The 18934-nt window shown below is 42.6% G+C and overlaps 1 protein-coding gene across 1 annotated transcript in view; it reads left to right on the plus strand.

The window, feature by feature from the left end:
* The window catches only part of Slc16a2 (solute carrier family 16 member 2), a 120042-nt gene that overhangs the window by 91863 nt on the left and 9245 nt on the right, over window positions 1-18934 (plus strand). The window contains exons 2-3 of the mRNA XM_021153038.3: window positions 13142-13286; window positions 17204-17654. Of these exons, the coding sequence (XP_021008697.1) occupies window positions 13142-13286; window positions 17204-17654 (596 nt within the window). The remainder of the gene's footprint in view (window positions 1-13141; window positions 13287-17203; window positions 17655-18934) is intronic.

Consider the following 18934-nt stretch of genomic DNA (forward strand, 5'->3'; position numbering starts at 1 on the left):
ATGGAGGAGTTTGAAGAGCTTGAGTTTTGTTAACTAAGGAATGAAAAATCTGGGCCACATTTGAGTTCTTTTGTGAGAGGTCTCTCTGTACTTCAACGACATTTGCTTGAGAGCCTGGGTAAAGATCCAGAACACTATTTCAGCACTTAAGTGGGAAAAATGGAGGATAAAGAATTTTGAGGACTAGTTGGTCCAGGGTACAACTAAAAAGGCCAAGATTCTGACTTTGTGTTGTTCAGGTTCAACAAAAGCCCAAGGATGCTAGGCAGAAAAAATAAAAGGCCTGTCCTCTGAATACAAACATTGTGTTCACATCAAGTATGAGCTTGGGTGCGGGGGGGGGGGGGTGCTCACTAACCTGGGGGTAGTGGATCAGGTTAAAAAGAACTGTGAGACTACTGAGTGAAAGGAATGGATGAGATATTTAAATATAGTTCATCTTCAAAGTCTGGGATTCTGTTGAACAGAACATTTATTTCGGTAATTAGGCACTTGCTTCGCAATGCAGCTGTGGGTTGAAAATAATGCTTTCTGCCTCGTGGAAAGTTATGGGTTCCACCCCTAATTTTTCCCAGTCTCTTTAGAAAGATAGAACATTTATTTTATCCTTCCCAACTCTCCCACAAGCTCAACTGCTTTGTCAAAATTTCTTTGTCTTGCCCATCTAAAAGCAGAGGTAATTATGGGGAACAATAGTTAGAAACTCCCTAGCTTTGACTGTCATTTCTAGAAAACTTCTGCTATCCCTGCATTTATAAAATAAAGGAAATTGAGTGTCATAACAACAAAGGACAAAGAATGCTCATTTACTGTCAATATGCTCATAACTGTCCTCGTCGTCACAATCATCATCATCATCATCATCATCATCTTGACTCTTGCTGGTAACTTCCCTAGTAAGGGCCCGTAAGTCATGTGTCATACCATGCTATTCTTCAGGTACTGATGTAGCAGGCTATATTTCTTTGTTTTAACTTAAAATTTTTTTCTTTCACTTAGAATGTTTGACTCCTTTGAAATTTTTTAAATAGAAAATTTACCTGGGACCAGTGGCCTACATCTGTAATTTCAGCCCTTTGGAGGTAAAGCCAGAAGGATCAGGAGTTAAAGCTCAGCCTCGGCTAAATTACAAGTTCAAATCCAGTTAGGACTATACAAGAGCCTGTCTCAAGGAACAAGGAAGGAAACTTTATCCTAGCCAAGCATTTGCATTTTATAAAACTTTATTGCCCAATTTATTTCTTTATTAAGTTTATTTTTATTTATTTTTATATTTTATTAAGAACATACTTACATTGCTTCCATCTTTCCTTTCTTCTCTCCAGCCCCTCCATCCATCATATTCCCTCCCTATAACCTCTCCTATGTTCTTCCATGGAGGGGTGGGGGAGAGAGAAATGTAGCCTACTGAATTTGTTTTTGTTGTTTGTATGTACGTGGCTTCAAGGGTGACCATTTTGCCTTGCCCAGGGATGAATCCCGTTATTCATTATCCAGTACTGTACAGGATTTCTTTTAAGATTTATTTAGTTTATTTATATGAGTACACTGTAGCTGTCTTCAGACACACCAGAAGAAGGCATCAGATCCCATTATAGATGGTTATGAGGCACCATGTGGTTGCTGGGAATTGAAGTCAGGGCCTTTGGAAGAGCAGTCTTAACCACTGAGCCATCTCTCCAGCCCATACTGCACAGTTTTTAAAGCATATCCCTGGGCCAAGCAGTAGTGGCGAATGCCTTTAATCCCAGCACTTGGGAGGCAGAGGCAGGTGGATTTCTGAGTTTGAGGCCAGCCTGATCTACAGAATGAGTTCCAGGACAGCCAGGGCTATAGAGAGAAACCCTGCCTCAAAAAACAAAACCAAACACACACACACACACACACACACACACATATATATATATATATATATATATATATATCCCTGAATAGGGATAATAGTTTAGGGGTTTAGGGGTAGAATACTTATCTAGCATGAGCAAAGCCTTGCATTCAGTCCCCAGTTCTGAAAAAAGACAGTGTGTTCCATATTGAACCTACCATCAGGTCCTTGTGACTGTATCTCTGCATCATTAATGTGTTCCAATCAATGTCTGTAGGATAGACATGTGTGTGAGTCAGAGACTGTGTTAAGTAATTGTTCAGTAAAATAATACAGACTTCAGAGCTGGAGGAATGGCATGAAGTGAATCTCCTAGGTTATTTGTCTGTTTTTTGTTATTGGGGTTTTGTTTGTTTGTTTTTGCTTCATGTATCTTAAATGTGGCACTATGAAGCCAGCAACCTAGAAATGCCAATGGCGGCAGACAAAGAAGCTCTGAGAGAAGCCCAATTTCTCCTTAAAGGACCAGGAAAGAGGTATCTTAGCCGAACATTGACTCATCCACTCCAGCTGAATGCCCTAGGGGGAAATGTATCCCACTCATCCTTTATGAACAAAAATCTAACAAGGAGCCTAAACTTTTATACTCTCAGCTGTAACACAGTATCCCTAAAATGTTTGCCTTGCACAGCTGGGTGGGGTCAGAGAAAACTGAGTTGTGAACCAGTAACAAGGCCCTCCCCCTCCCCCACAGTGTTAGTAGAGCCCATGTAGAAAAAGTGAGCTTTCACCTTTGCCAGACTGTAACCTCTGATCACACCGCCCCCTGTTTCTGGAAAGATGCCAAGGTGGTGTCCGTTAAGGCCAAAGAGGATATTGGGACTTTCACCATCAGTGTAATGTTAATTGAAGTCACACAGGAAACTGTGCCAAGGGACCCCTATCCTTCCCAGATGTAGTCTAGTGGTGATGTTGAAACATGTGTCCCTCCTCAGAAATAACAAGGCACCTTTCTTCCCCAAGGTTTCTAATAATGGCAGCTGACCAGAGAACATGGATTTCTATCCCTATTTGGCAGCAATGAGATAGTATTTGACTGGCAAGTTCTCAAAGGAAGCCTGCTAAAAACAGATGATCTTATAAGATCCTGAGACTTATCATATCCAAAAATGTCCAGGATAAAACAGAAAATCTTTTGTCACACCAAGGGCAGAAAGATTATACCTTTCGTGGAAAAAAAGACCACTAATTGACAATACCAAGATGACACAAAAGTGAGGCTTATCTGGCAAGGAAGTTAAAGCACCTATTATAAAAAGTACTTAACAAGCCATTACAATAACTCTTGAAAGAAATAAGAAATACAATATATCAACAAATAAGGATGTTAAAGCACCTATTATAAAAAGTACTTAACAAGCTATTACAATAAATCATGAAAGAAATGAGAAATGCAATATCTTAACAAACATGAGCTATAAACAGAAAACAAAGAAAATTTCTAGAATTGAAAAAATACGATGATCAGAATCAAATAAGTCTTACTGGATGAACTCCATAGCAGAATAAAGAAGACAAAGGAAGAAATTAATAAACTTGAAGATAGACCAATAAAAATTAACTACATATTGGAAGCCACGTTGGTGTGAGTGACCTGAGCAGCCACCTGAGGCCAGGTTGATGTCTATGATCAATAACAGCATAGATGGCTTTTGTGACAATCCTACCCCACCACCCAAAAGTAACAGTCTAGATAACTATCAAAGACAACTATTAAAAATTGTAATAAGGATGTAATAACCATGTTCCAGAGAGCATATGAGCAATACAGATTGAACTTGGGGGCATCACCAGAGCAGGGGGCAGACCTGGGAGAACCAGAAGTGGAAAAAAATATCTGATCTGATCAGCAGAAAGAAAATGGGTTAGAAAAAATAGAACAGAGTAAATTCCAGAGGATAAACTCCAAGCAATCTATGTCACATTATAGCCGAACTTCTTAAAACTAAGCACACACATTTAGAGGAAAGCAGCCATATTTGAAAATGACATCTAGTTGATGGGCATACCAAGTGACAGATTTGAAAAAATGAGTCAGAGATAAGATATGCCCAAGTCTTATGAGAACAGACAGGAAAGAGAGCAGTGTGGGGGCGGGGGGCAGTTTTACTGGAACAGTTTTAGAGAGACAGGTTGCAGGTGAAGACAGAATGAGACAGAGAATGAGAAGGAGCCAGAAGATTAGAACAGATTGCCAGTTACTATGAGGCCAAACAGAGCAATTCAGTCAGAAGCAGAGAAGCTAGTTTGAATTTGTCCACTTGGAGAGGAGTTTGAGCCAGAACAGCTGAGTTGAACCAGCCAGTCAGAGATCGGAAAAAACTAGAAAGGGTGAGCTTATTCAGAAGTAAGTCTCAGAGACAACAATTATATCTGGTGAATAAAAGTTACATCACATACACACACTTACAGACACACATTCAAGTTTTTACAAACTTCCATCTCCTTAGAGAAGAAAAAATATGAGGTATTTTGTTGGGAAGTGAGAAAGCCCTGTGTGAATGTGTATTGTTAGCATGGGCACAACCATGTCAAGGACCAGTGCCTCAGACCCATGGGAATGGCCAAGCTGTGAGACTCACAGGGATGGCAAAACCTTCCTCAGGTTGGAGTGCAAATGACTGACCAGTTCATGCAAAAACTAGTAACTGCTGCCTCCCAGACTTTCACAGTCTGAGACTGCTTATATACTGAGACCTCCTATGGAGGATAGCTAACTCCCCTGCTGTGTTGTGCTGTACATAATAAACAGGCTAAGGTTCTAGGTTGCTACCAACTGTTGGTGCTCTCCACCAGAGTGCACACAACCCACCTAACCCCAGCTCTTTTTTTTCATGAGTGTGTGTGTGTGTGTGTGTGTGTGTGTGTGTGTGTGTGTGTGTGTGTTCTTTCTTCATTTCCACACTACCCTAGTCAGGTCAAGGCGCCCACTTGGGGCATGGGAGTTATGATGAGTGGAGCCTGAATCAGTTATGTCTCCAGTATTAGAAATTCACATTAGTCAGACGAGGGACCACTCCCTAGAGAAGCACAAGAATAAAGGCAAAGAAAAAGAATAAAAATAAAGAAAAGAAGGGAGCACAGTTGTTAATGTTAGTGTTAAGACATGGACAAATAGTATCTGAAGATAGGTAGATACATGTTAGTGCTCTGACATTTTATGTCAATAAATTCAAGGGGATTTTAAGGACATATGGAAGGGTAAAAGCATTGTAGCTTCATCATTTTGAATTAGGTTTAGGACATATGCCTTTGGTTTCCTGAAGAATGGCCAGTAAGTTTGGCTGCTTGAGAGGACATGGGAGAAGGATTACTCTATGACCAAAGGACCTGAGAGCATTCCAATTTTCTCTTTGGGTTTGTAAAGTCTTAAACCCCTGCGTTTCCTCATAGAGGGGCAAGTTCTGTGACAATGGATCCCTAAGGAGTCCAGCTTCTAGACATTGCCCCTTTGGCTCTGAAGGGGCTGGGAACCAATTATGTTACTCTTTGCAAGTTTACCAACTAATTAACATAGCCATCTTAAGGGTTAGGAGGAAATTGCTTAACAAGGAGTGGGGGGAGACTTGTTGCTGAGAGTCACCCTGCCAGGAAGAATTAGACTTATATTTTACAGCCCACCTCCTTCCAGATCACAGCTGTGCGACCCTTCTGGGATAGAGAATCCTGAGCTGCAGCTTGCAGTTCACTGCCTTGGTGAGCTGGTGGTAGCTGTTTGTTGTGGCTCAGCTTTTAAAAGCAGCCCCGAGAAAGGCACATTGCAGGGGGAGTGCGGGGGCTGGGGTGTCTTACTGGTTTTCACATTTTTTCCAGCTTTGAGCTCAAATAACCCCAGGCCAGAGGCTACGTGTTTTGTTTTTCTCTCCACAGTTGGGTGTCCAGCATTGCTGTGAACCGCCCCTGGACTAACTGTGAAGATCCATTATGAACATCTAAGAAATAGGAGAGGGCACGGGTGTGGGGAGCCGAGGAATCCATGAATAAATGAGTATTGTTGACGTGGGCACAGGCAAGTCAAGGACCAACGCCTCATTTCCACAGGAAGGGCAAAGTTCTTCTCACCTGTGAGTGAGACTCAGCGAGATGGCAAAGCCTTCCCCGGGTCTGAATATGAATGTGGACAGTGTGCTGCAAGTTCTAGTGTTTATGAATGCTGGATCAGTGTGTGCAAAAGCTAGCAACCGCAGCTCCCTCTTGGTCAGAACACAGTCTAAGAATGGAGTCATGGGAAAGGTATTCTCAGTGCTTGTGAGAAACCCTCGAGAGTACAAGACAAGAGTCTTGTGACCTCAGTTTCTTTAAAAACACAGACCTGTTCTTGGACTGTGTTTTTGTGCACTTCCTGAGGTCTGAGGTGTAGCAGCTAAGAGTGAGTTTACTTCAGCTGTTGTTATTCATGTGCTTCTATGGAAAAACGTGGTTTTGCCACCTCTGCCTTGTTCCTGTGATTGAACACCTTACTCGTGTGATTCCTCTTCAGGATATAAATTGCCTGATGCTCTGAATAAAGTTAGCCATTGCATAAAGCTTTCACCCACTTCATTTTTAGGTCCCCCTCTGCTCTCCCAGGTTCACACCACCAACCGGACCAGTAAATACCTCCTCCCAGGTGTTTACAGTGGGACACTACTCACCTACAAAGATATCTTAAGAGATTAACTAACTCCTCCCTTCTGTGCTACATATAATAAATACACTGAGGTTCTGGATTGCTCTGGTAGCTGGTGTATCTCCATCAGAATGCACATAGCTCACCCAACCCCAGCTTTTCTATATGCATATCTGTTTGTGTATCTGTTCTTCACTTGCTCCTAGTCAAGTCAAGTCCCACCCACACAGGTCATGATAGTATTTGGTTTTGTTTGTTGTTGTTTTCTATATCTGGCTTTTTTCACATAGCATACACATTTTCAGTTCCATTCTTTTTTTCTTTAAGACTGAATAAAATTCTAATGTGTAAATGTACCACATTTTTTAATCCATTCTGTTGGTGGACATCTATGCTGGTTCCATATTCTAGAGATTGTGACTATGGATGTGCAAGTCTCTCTGTGGTCTGTTGGATTAGACTCACTTGGATGTATGCCCAGGAATGGTATACAAGATATATGGCAGACTGATTTTTAGGGTTTGAAAAAACAGTCATACAAATTTCCATGCTCTCTGCACCAGTTTACACTCCCACCAGCAGTGTGTACATGTTCCTTTCCCCATATCCTCTCCAGCATTTGTTTGTTTTCAGAATAGATAATCAGAATAGCCATTCTGGTTAGGATGAGATGAATGCTCAAAGCTATTATTTAAATTTGCACTCCCTTGATGGATAATGATGCTAAACACTTTTCAAGTTTGTTTTTGTTGCTATTGTTGGTGAGGGGTTCTTGCGTAAGTCTCTGTTTCCCGTCTGACTCACTATGTAGTTGAGAATGAGTTTGAACTCCCTATCCTCCTGCTTCCACCTCACAAGTATGGAAATTACAAGCTTGTGTCACCATTTCTTACTTTCAAGCATTTATTCATTGCTTATCTTTCTTCCTTTGAAAACTATTTAGTTCATTGATACATTTATAGATTGGATAATTGGGATTGGTATTTAACTTTTGTAGTTCTTTACATGTTTTAGATAGTAATTCTCTGTCTGATATATTAGTCTGAATAGAGAGCTATATAATTCTGAAATATACATGGCAAAGATTTTTGTCCCATTCTGTGGTTGTATCTTCACTCTGGTGATTATTTCCTTTGCTGTTCAGAACCTTTAAAAGTAATTTCAAAGATCATGTCTGTATTTATACAACTTTCATTTTAGTATTTTGGGGTTTTTGAGACAGGGTATCATGGATACCAGGCAGAACTTGGACTCAGTATGTAACTTAGGCTGGCCTTGAACTCCTGATCCTCCTGCCTCTGAATCTCAAGTGCTAGGATGACAAGTATGTGTCACCATGCTCCGCTTATGTAACTTTCTCAAAATAAAAATGTTATGAAGATACAATAGAAGTTAGTGGGTGTTGTTAGGAATCAGGGATGGTAGCAAGAACATCTGGCATGACTATAAATAGATGGTAAAAAGGAGAATCTTTGTGATGTTGGAATAGTTGTGCATCTTAACTGTGATAGGGATCTTTGCATAATGAAAGGACATGGACTATTAGCATGTATCACACCACTGTTGGTTTCCTCATTTTAATATTGCACTACAGTTACATAAAGGAAAATTAGGTAAATGATTCATGGGATGCTCTCTGAGCTGCCTTGACTGTTTTCTGTAAATCAATTGTTGTTTCAATTTTTAAGTTTTCGAAAATTAGATTAATTTTAAAAGCTATGTCAAATAAAGTGTAAACTTCCTTGGACAATACAAAAGATATTTTTATCAGTTTTCACTGTACTGTAGATATCCAGAAGAGCTCAGTTATAGAGTGTCTGAAAGACAACTTACTGAATTAATAGTTTTTTCTTCATGATGCAACTGAGGTATTTTTAAGTCAGGATAGAACAGTGTGTGTGTGTGTGTGTGTGTGTGTGTGTGTGTGTGTGTGTGTGTGTGTTTCGAGACAGGGTTTCTCTGTGTAGCCCTGGCTGTCCTGGAACTAACTTTGTAAACCAGACTGGCCTCGAACTCAGAAATCTGCCTGCCTCTGCCTCTCAAGTGCTGGGATTAAAGGCGTGAGCCACCATCACCCAGCTATGCTCAGTTTTTATGTTCTCATACAAGCTAACACACACTACCACTGAACCACTGCTGCTAAAATTCCTTCCCAGGGTGAGACATAAATAATGTCTACCCCTTCTCCTAGGCTACTAACAACAAACCAAGACATGATCCTACCAAAGTTCATTCTGGGGAATCAATGAGTTTATTGGGCTTCCTTATAGAGCATAGATGAAGAATTACTTAGAGGGGCGTGGGTGCTCTTCCCACAACAGAAAAAGCCTTACCCAACAGAGATGGGGAGTTTTACACAGTCACATAGATGAAACTATGTGGCTGCACCCATTTATTTTTGCTTCCCTAGGCCATGGACAATTAAGGTAGCATTGTGTACAACAGGTAGTAAGAAACAGGATACTCCAGTAAGACTCCCGTGTCCCTGTAACTGGTCTTTGCTATATTGTGGGTTCTTCTGTTTGCCACCTTATATCACCCCACACTTCACCCCCTATCACTAGATAGGAGAGAAAGAAGGATAGGAGATGGAAAGAGGGAGGGAGAGAGGGAAGAAAGAAGGGGGAGAAAGAGAAAGATCCTTGAATCTAATTTCTTTCTTCTTTCCTTTCTTCTTTGAGCATGACTATCAACAAACTACAACCAACCTGAATGATCAAAAGCCACACACCCCACATCTTGGAGCTCTAGCGTTTACATACCCTCTGAAAAGTTCCCAGAATTCCAAATGTCACACAACTGCAGAAACTATCTACAACTGGCAAAACTTTATCTCTGTTAGAGCACGAGGCAAATCATAGTCAGCTGCTGTGGACAGTCTAAAGCAGAGCCACATCTCTACACCTGGGATTAAAATAAAAGCACGTTCTAATAATATTTCTGTATTGTTAAACAAACCGAACTTCCAAAATTCTCAATGCATGTTCCTCTCTGCGCCTTTGTGCTGGGGTGTAATCCATCGACAAGCACACCTGGGATGATCTTTTCCAAGGGGATGCAGCTGAATAGCCCAAGATGGCAGTTTGCTTAGAAAACAGTTACTCCCAAAAACCATACACCCTCAAAAAAGAACTACCACAGTCACCTCAAAATGTTCACTACTGTCCCTCTCTAATAAATCTCACATTCATCTTCTCTTTGTTTTTCTGTCCCCATAATGCCTTTGAGAACTGTCCAAGTTGCTTTGTGTATCACTAGTTTATTACTATACGTGGGTGTGCTGTGTTTTGCAGTATTAACATATATGAATTTATTTCTTATTTTACCAGTATATGTGAATTGTTGTCAGGTTTTAGCAATTATGAAAAGAACATACTATAATTATTGATAACTAGGGTCATTGGATTGTTTTGGGGTTTGTTCCCCCTCTGGTAGTACTAGGCACCAAACCCAGGACCTGGTACATGGTAGGTAATGACTGTCTGAGTAACACCTTCATCCCTTGTATAGACATAAATATTAAGAGTAGGATTTCGGTGAGATATGTTAAGTGCATGACCGGCTTCATGAGAAGTTGTCAAGCTATTTTCCAAAGTGAGTCTAGAATTTTTCATTTCCGCCAGCCGTGCATGAGATTTCCAGCTCCTCTATATCCTCCCAATAGTATTAACCATTTCATAGGTAGTCTTCTTAGTGGATGTGGAAGGGCTGTGTCATTGTGAGGTTTCCTGTGTATTTGGTTGGTTGGTTGGTTGGTTTTGCTGTTCTGAGAGAACGTCTTACCATGTGACCGAAGCTGGCTTTGAAGTCTTACTCTTCCTACCTCAGCTTTTCAAGTTCTACAATTACAGGCTATTTACCAGCTCATTCCTGACTCTCACTGTAGCTTTAATATGCATTTCCCAGATGATTAAAAATATTTATCAACTTTTCATGGGCTTAATTGGTGTTCGTTTTGTGTGTATGTGTATGATGTGTGTTCAAGACTTTTGTCTCTGGGTTGTTTGGTGTTGTTTTTGTTTTTTGTTTGGTTTGGTTTGGTTTGGTTTTTTCAAGACAAGGTTTCTCTGTATAGCCCTGGCTGTCCTGGAACTCACTTTGTAGACCAGGCTGGCCTCGAACTTAGAAATCCACCTGCCTCTACCTCCCCAGTGCTGGGATTAAAGGCATGCGCCACCACCGCCCGGCTTGTCTCTATTTTAAATTGAATTCTTTGTATTCTTCCTGTTGAATTGTAATAATTCACTCAAACTTGTGTGCTGGATGTATATTTTGCCAGATATATATGTTGCAAATATTTTCCAATCTATTACGTGCCTTTTTGTTTTCATAACTTTTAATATTTATTTCGGATATGTGTGATGTGTGTGTACACATGTTTGTGTGTGCAGGTACATGCATGCGGAGGTCAGAGGACAGACAGCTCTGGGTGTCAGCCCTCACTCTCCACCGTGTCTGATGAAGGCTCTCTCTTGTTGTTTGTGACCATGGTGCACACTGTGCTAGCTAGCTCATGAGTTTTAGGAGATTCTCCTCCCATCTCACTGGAGAATACTAGAATTAAAGACAAGTGATACAGTGTCCAGTTTTTACATGAGTTCTGGGAATGCAAGTCATCAGGCTTGTGAAGCAAATGTTTTTCCTGGCTAAGCCATCTCTCTGGCCATCATAACTTTTTTTTTTTTAATAAAAGCACAGAAGTTTTAAGCTGAATGTGGTAATGCAAATCTATAATCTCATGTTGCTAGGATTCCTTCCCTGGAAGAAAAGTAAACAATGTCTGTCCCTTTTCTTAAGGTCCCACTGGCAAACTGAATTAAGATTCCACCAATGTTCACCCTGGGAAACAAATAAATTTATTAGGCTTACTTACATAGCAGTGGGTGAGGGATTATACAGGAACATAGGAGGCCTTAAAGTAGACACACTGGAAGGCCTGCACCCATCAGGAATGATGGCTTCTTATTGGCTGTGTAGATGAAAACCCCTCTCTTCAGCTGCCCCATCCATGTCCTCTAGCCCCTCCCCCTGAGACTAAGGACATTAAAGGCCTAACTGTACACACTGGTTGGGAGAGGTGGTTAGTTTCAGGACAGCTTGGGCTACATCAGACTTTGGTTGGTTGGTTTTCTAAGGATACATTAATTTTGATAAAGTCTAGTGACCAATGTTTCACTTATAGGCTATACTTTATATGAACATTCTATGAGACACTATAGTGTCTTCCAGAAGTTTTATACTTTTAAAAGTATACTTTTATACTTTTTTATGCATTTAAGGCTATGGTCCATGTTGCATTGATTTGTTCTATTTGTTCTATTTGTTTTTCTTAACATTTCCAAAGCTCTCTTCTACATAGGATTACATGTGATGGTTGTTTTATTTGAAAGCACTTTGAGGACAGAGCTGGTACTGTGGCTGAGTGGTGCAGAACTTACCTAGCAGTATGAATCCTTGTGTTTAGTCCCCAATATTGCCAAGGAAACACTTTGGGGGAAAGCACAAGAAGAATTTTAATCTCCACCCCCTAAGTGGGAAATTTGATTAGGGAAGCATTGTGTGATTTCTCAGGGTCCCACGTATCATAATGGGTGAAACTGACATGTAAGTCCAGATTCCCTGCTGTCGTGGGCCAGGAATTTTGAAGCCAGGCAGCTAGAGCTCAGAACAAAAGCCTAGCAAAGTGAAGGTGATTCGTGAGAACGTCTTATTTGGTGCTAAAGCATAAGGCACTGGCAGGCACAGGCAGTGGAGTGGCCTTTCCCTCTGGCTCACTTGGGGCTGTTCACTTGGAAGGAGAAAGAAACTGGCCCAGCGCCCTTGCTCAGGTGACACACGCTGAATGCTTTTTGATGATGATGATGATGAAGTCCTGGAACGAGTTCAGAGAAGGACTCTGAAAATAATTACAGAGTTACAAAAGTAAATTGAAGCTGAAAAGAAAAGTTTAAAGGAACTAAGATTATTTAACCTAGAAGAGAGTGGCTCAAGATGAAACCCGATAACAGCTTTTAAACAAACAAAAAACTTGGGCTCTCCTTCTGAGGGCTGAGCAAGGGGAAATGGGCTGGAAGAATGTGAGTAAAAGGGCACCAGTCCTCCTAGGTGAGGACTGGTACAGATACGTATCCTTGAAAACAAGATAAACTCATTCGAGTTTGGAGGTGAGAGATTTGCCAAACGTGAGCTTTGGTGATGGACTTCAGCATGTGGGCTCATGGCCAGCTTACATAGCATCTCTGGAGATCTTCAAATGGCCCCTGAATATACTCTATATTCTAGTTCAATTCCAGAAGGCATTTTTTTTTTTGCTATGATCTTTTCCTGGTCCTTAATCTTCATATTAAGATTTTTAGCATTTAGATTTCTGCTCCAAATCCTAAAGCTTGCCCTTTACCCTCCTCACCCTCAAATCCAAGCATCTCAATTCCTGAAGCTACATGTCTGGCCTAGCATCCCTGCTAGGGGATGTTACAGAACTGACTAGTCCAATTCAGGCACCCACATTTCAATCCTGTTTCTTATTTCACCTCTGTTTGCATACCACTCTGATTATCAGTGCCACCATGGAAAGGCAGGGAAAGAACAAGAGGCATCACTAGACACAACAGTAACCTCTGGTGTCTCTGTGCTTCTTTTCTCTGCAGCATGGGTTGGAGCCCTTGCTATGGGCATGATCTTCTTCTGTTCTCCCATTGTGAGTATATTCACTGACCGTTTGGGCTGCCGAATCACAGCCACCACCGGGGCTGCTGTTGCTTTCATTGGCCTCCACACCAGCTCCTTCACCAGGTAAGGCCTCAGTTGCTGGCTACTTTTCCAAGGCTGAGAATTGGCTTCTTTCTTGGGGCTTTAGCTATAAGCACTGTTCTCACTGCAGAATCCTCTGTGGCCCTGGTCATGTAGGGCCCTCAAAGACCTTTCTCCTAAGATGCAGAGTCCAATGCAACTCACTTTATGTGGAGTCTGCAGGATACATATGCAATAAATAATACACACACACACCCAAAAGAGTACCCAAAAGTACCCAAAGTTCCAAAATATTGTGAGGAGTCGTAGATCTCAGCTTCAGTCCTGCTTTGACCATTGAATTGCTTTGGAGTAGTTGAAGAGCATCTTTTGCCTGTCTGGGCCTCACTTTCTATATCTTTAAGAGACCACATGGTTTCCTTCAGATTTCTCCAAGCTCCCCTCTAATGTGGCACACATCTCACAGAACCTTGCCTTTCCTCCCTGGAGTAAACTACTTATGTGAGCTAATGTGAAGATGGAGCATTTCCAAATGAATCCTCAGCTGAAAACCAGCTAATAATCAGAGTATATGGCTAGTTAACATGTCTGGCCCCTTTTCTGGGTGGCTCTGGCTCTAGAAAGGCAGGTGAGCCAGACATAGAGGGATCCTCATGTCTTGGGTGTTGGAAGGATATTTAGCAACTTTCTCCACTGAAGTGCAGACCTAAACCCCAGAAACCCAGCAAAAACTTCAATCCTAGACTCATTGGTCACACTCAGAAAATTGGCAGTGCTGCGTGAGAAGGCTACACACTCGTTTCTGCCTCCTTTCCTGTCAACCCTGAACAAGCATGTACATGGGGGAGGGGAGAATAAAGACCCCATCCTACAGTGAAAGAAATGTGAGATTCCTAAGCAAGTCTGTGGACTTCCTGCTAGACTCATAGCAAGTTGTGATCCCTCCTCTTCCAGTCTTCCTGGACTGATATAGGAGATTGATGGCTGGAGATACGAACATGGCCACGGTGACCTGTCTGGAATGGAGACTGAGCTAACTTGAAAGAGGCTTGCTTTCTGGGTATGACTCCCCAGAGAAGGCCATGGCTCTCTGGGCTTAAGTTTCCATACACAGTGGAGAATGAGACTCATGTTCTATCTCAGCTGGCCCCATGGGGGTGAGCCAACTGTCCTAATGACTTAAGCATTTCCGGCTGCCCAGACTACCCTCCAGCAGAGCTTAGATTTGGCTTGCATTGGTGTCTTGGTTCCAACCCATCCAATCAAGACAAGGGAGAGGGAAAACCCTATCCTGCCTCGAACCTTCTCAGTTCTCCCAAGACAGCAGCAGCTCCAAACTTTCAGAGGACCTTTCTGGTGGTCAGCCTCATCTGCTCGTCACCCCCCCCCCTCCGCGCCCCAGGAAGCTGGTACCAGACTCTTGTGGGAATGAGCTAGATCTCTAGTCTCAGTGCTACATAGCAAAGCCTTGTTTCTTCAGGCAGAGCACAGCAAAGTATAAACAAATTAGCAACATAAGGATCTCATTTCCTTTGCAGCCCACGTGGGCTGTGGCACAGGAGGGAAATGCACTTAGATGTGGTGTTTTCTCCTGGCATTCTTATCTCAGCCCACTGGAGGAGGCCATGGCCCCCTATTCTGTTTGCACTTTCTGTAAGAACATTCTCAGAGCCAAAAAACCCTGGATGGTTTCATATCCAGAGGGAAGAACATGATTCTGCTTGTGGCTAGAACTCTAAGTCATTGCTATTCCTATTGTCTCGCATCAGGGTTCTGAGTCCTTTTAGATGATTGAAACCGGGCAGATCACAGGCAGCACCAACGAGCCCTGAGCAAGAACTAGCAAGGCCTCCCATCCTGGAGCCCAGTTAGAAACATTCACCTTACAGTGCCCTGAACTGAATCCCATGTTTCCCCTAAGACTATTTTCTTTAAGACTAGCTTCTGTCCTTTGGATAAGACCCCAGCTCAAGTCAATCCCATAGGATACCCAGAATTGAATGGAGGAAGACCCGAAGGAGTCTAACAGAAGCAAAGCAATCACCTTAGCTGTTAGTTCAAAGTAAAGACAACCTGTTGGAAACTAAACCCTACTCTCGTCCAGTGACTATGGGTAGACAGAGGCAACAAACAGGGCTACTGGCAGGGTAGCCTAAGTCCAGGTTTTTAGTATAAAAGCTGTGTCTGTGTCTAAAGAACAAGAAGAGCATTGGCTAATTTCATGGCCAGATAAGAACTATTGCAAAATATATGGAAGCATCAAAAAGAAAACAAGAATTCTCTAAGTTGTGCCAGCATTGTGTGAGGGCAGATGGCTAGCCAAACTGACCTGCCCGTGGCCTTTCCCCTTCTAACACTTTGCCTTCTGTTACAGAGGCTTGTGGCAGAGCAGAGCCTAAGAGTTTTAAGCAACACTCTGTCTTTCTTGGCTAGGCCCATAACCTGAGGCTTGACTTCCTGTCAATCAAGCAGGCTACTTACTCTAAGGGAACTTAATCCAAATCGTATGCAACAACAGAGACAGGGTTCTGGAAACTAAAGGGACTCCCTAACTCATGGTCCCTGTATAGATCACCTGGGGCTTGAGCAAAAAGGCTTGGGCTCTCTCGACCTTGGGCAAGAATGAAGAAAAAGGAAGTTCTCCTGAGCTCATTAGCCAGTCTCTGAAATATTAAGGGCCCTGAAAATAATGACACACCAAAGAACATCTCAGCCTTCCAAGACCCCAGAGTCTTGGCTCCTTGCAGACCTTTGTTGTTACCTCGGATGAACCTTTGGTCCCCACATCTACTTGTAGTGTCTAGGTAAGAAGCAAGGTAAAACTAATTTCTCTATGGCACAGACTGACTTCTTGCAGCCTCTTGCCTAACCACTGCAAAGCTTACTTTCTGGTTTTCTATCTTTCGTTCATTCACTTTTTTTCCCCTAATCCTCTCTCATGGGATGCTATAATAACACTGATCTCAATTGAAATCCTAGCTTTTTTTTTTTTTTAAATGAGACAGAAACTTGCTGTGTAGCCCAGGCTGCCCTCTTGTCTTAGCCTCCTGCGTGCTGGGATTATAGGTATGTGCCACCACAAGTGTCCTAAAGCCAAGCTTTTTTTTTTTTTTTGGTTGCTGGGATTTCAATTTAGGACCTTTGGAAGAGCAGTCAGTGCTCTTAAGTGCTGAGCCATCTTACCAGCTCCCAAACTTTTTTTTTAAGTGTCTGGACAAGCAACTTTACTCTTGATCAAAAGGGCATCCTAGGAAGAACTGGCACATATTAACAGAGCATGCCCTTGTTTTTAGTCTAACTGGGATGGTAATTATGCCTTTTTCCCACTTGCTGGAGTCTGACCTTACAGTCTTACTCAGTTGACTAGTCTTAAGGAACTGAAAGCTAACTGGGCAGTGGTGGCACACGCCTTTAATCCCAGCACTTGGGAGGCAGAGGCAATCGGATCTCTGAGTTCAAGGCCAGCCTGGTCCACAGAGTGAGTACCAGGACTGTCAGGCCTACACAGAAAAACTCTGTCTCAAAAACCCAAAACCAGAAACACCCCCACCGTGCTGGGCAGTGGTGGTACACATCTTTAATCCCAGCACTTGGGAGGCAGAGGCAAGTGAACCTTTAAGTTCAAGGCCAGCCTGGTCTACAGAACAAGTTCCAAGACAGCCAGAGCTACATAGAGAAATCTTGTCTAGGAAAACAAAAAACAAAAACACAAAAAAACAACAAACAAGCAACAAAAACAACAACAAAAAGCCAAGCATTTTTGATCTGGAATTACTTTAGGCAAACTGCCTCTGCATCCCCATCTGCCAGGTGGGGTTCAGAGGTTCCCTATTCGCTCTGCAGGTTGGTGGCGAGTGTGGCTTTGGGTAAAGGTGGAGGAATGGAAGTTTCCAAGAACAAAGAGGGCAGGTAAATTGCTTTCAGGCTGCTGAAGATAGCTCTTGGTGTTTCTCCCACAGCTCCCTAAGCCTGCGCTACTTCACCTATGGGATTCTGTTTGGTTGTGGCTGCTCATTCGCCTTTCAACCATCACTCGTCATCCTGGGCCACTACTTTCAACGTCGCCTAGGTCTAGCCAATGGTGTGGTATCTGCTGGAAGTAGCATCTTCTCCATGTCTTTTCCCTTCCTCATCAAAATGCTGGGGGATAAAATCAAGCTGGCCCAAACCTTCCAGGTGCTGAGTACCTTCATGTTTGTCCTTACGCTGCTCTCACTCACCTACCGGCCCCTCCTGCCCAGCTCCCAGGACACCCCAAGCAAGAGAGGTGCCCACACCCTGCGACAGCGCTTTCTGGTTCAGTTCAGAAAGTACTTCAACATGCGTGTATTCCGCCAGCGCACTTACCGTATCTGGGCCTTTGGGATCGCTGCTGCTGCCCTTGGTTACTTCGTCCCCTACGTACACCTGGTGAGGAAGAAGCTGACCTCAACCTACCTGGAGTCCAAAGGGTGGGGGTGGAGGACATTGAAAGGGTAGAGCTTTGGAAAAAGAAACAAGCAGAGCCAAGCATGGTAGCTCAGGCCTTTAGTCTCAGCATTGGGTGACTGAGGTTGGAGGGTTGCTGTGAGTTTGATGCCAGCCAGCAAGATTCTTTCTCAAAACAAATAAACAAAAGGGAACAAAGACTTAAAAAACAAAGCAGTGATTGTCGATTGGCAGAGACGTAAAGAATATGGGTTCAAAGAGAACTTCAGTGGGAAATGAAGGTAGTTCCTTAGGACAAGGCCCATTATCCATGGCTTCTCCCATGATAAAAGTTTCTTTAGAAATCAGGCTTGGGAGTGCAAACCTGAAATCCCAGCTACTTAGGAGGCTGACAAAAGGGATTGCAAATTCAAGGCCTGTCTGAACTACGTACAGTATTAATTCAATCCAGTCTGGGAAACTTATCAAAAGTGTGTCTCAAATTAAAAGGAGATAGGGGCCTACAGAAGTAAATCAGTGGTAGAATGCTTGCCTAGCATCCACATTACCTTAGGTTTACTCCCTAGTATTGAAAACTAGAGGTTTAATTGGATAGGTAGGTTTCAGAGAATAAGCGTTACTAGAGGAGTGGTTCAGATGATCCAAGGCATGATTTGTAAAGACCGTACTGAGGCGTGCTGGTTTCTGTGGTAAAATGAGTCTGCTGAGAAAATAGCATGGATAGGAACTCTCTAGATTCATGTGTAATAATCTCTTTACCATAGTGATAAATTTTGTAATTTTAGAGCCCATTGGCTACAGAACTCTTGGTTGTAGGGCATCCGTTATTCTATACCAATGTTGATGTTTTGTATGTATGTGCATGCTAAGGACGGAATATAGGGCCTTGTGCCTACTAAGCATGCGGTTTATCATTGAGCTACATCCCTAGCCTATAGACCTCATGGTTCCTTAAAGCACACTTTGAAAGGGTTGCCTGGAATTTGGTAGACCCTTACCTCCTAGTGACCTGATATTTCAGCCTGCCGATTTTAAATCATTGCATGAGGATGTCATAGAAGAACATCTCGATTTCCTTAGTAGTTTGTCCTGTTGGAGCTCTGAGGACTTGGAAGTGCCTAGCCCTACAACTGTTTCTTAAAAGCACATTCCAGAGAGTCTTCATGACTACTAGAAGCAGCCAGGGGGTTTTCCTGGAGCTGGGGGACATGAAATGCTACTCCAATCAGAGGCTCTTGTCCTCATCCAGAGAAGTGAGTAGC

This window comes from Mus caroli, unplaced genomic scaffold (genome assembly GCF_978045245.1).
Source record: "Mus caroli unplaced genomic scaffold, Mus_caroli_1 scaffold_5, whole genome shotgun sequence".
NCBI classification, from domain to species: Eukaryota; Metazoa; Chordata; class Mammalia; order Rodentia; family Muridae; genus Mus; species Mus caroli.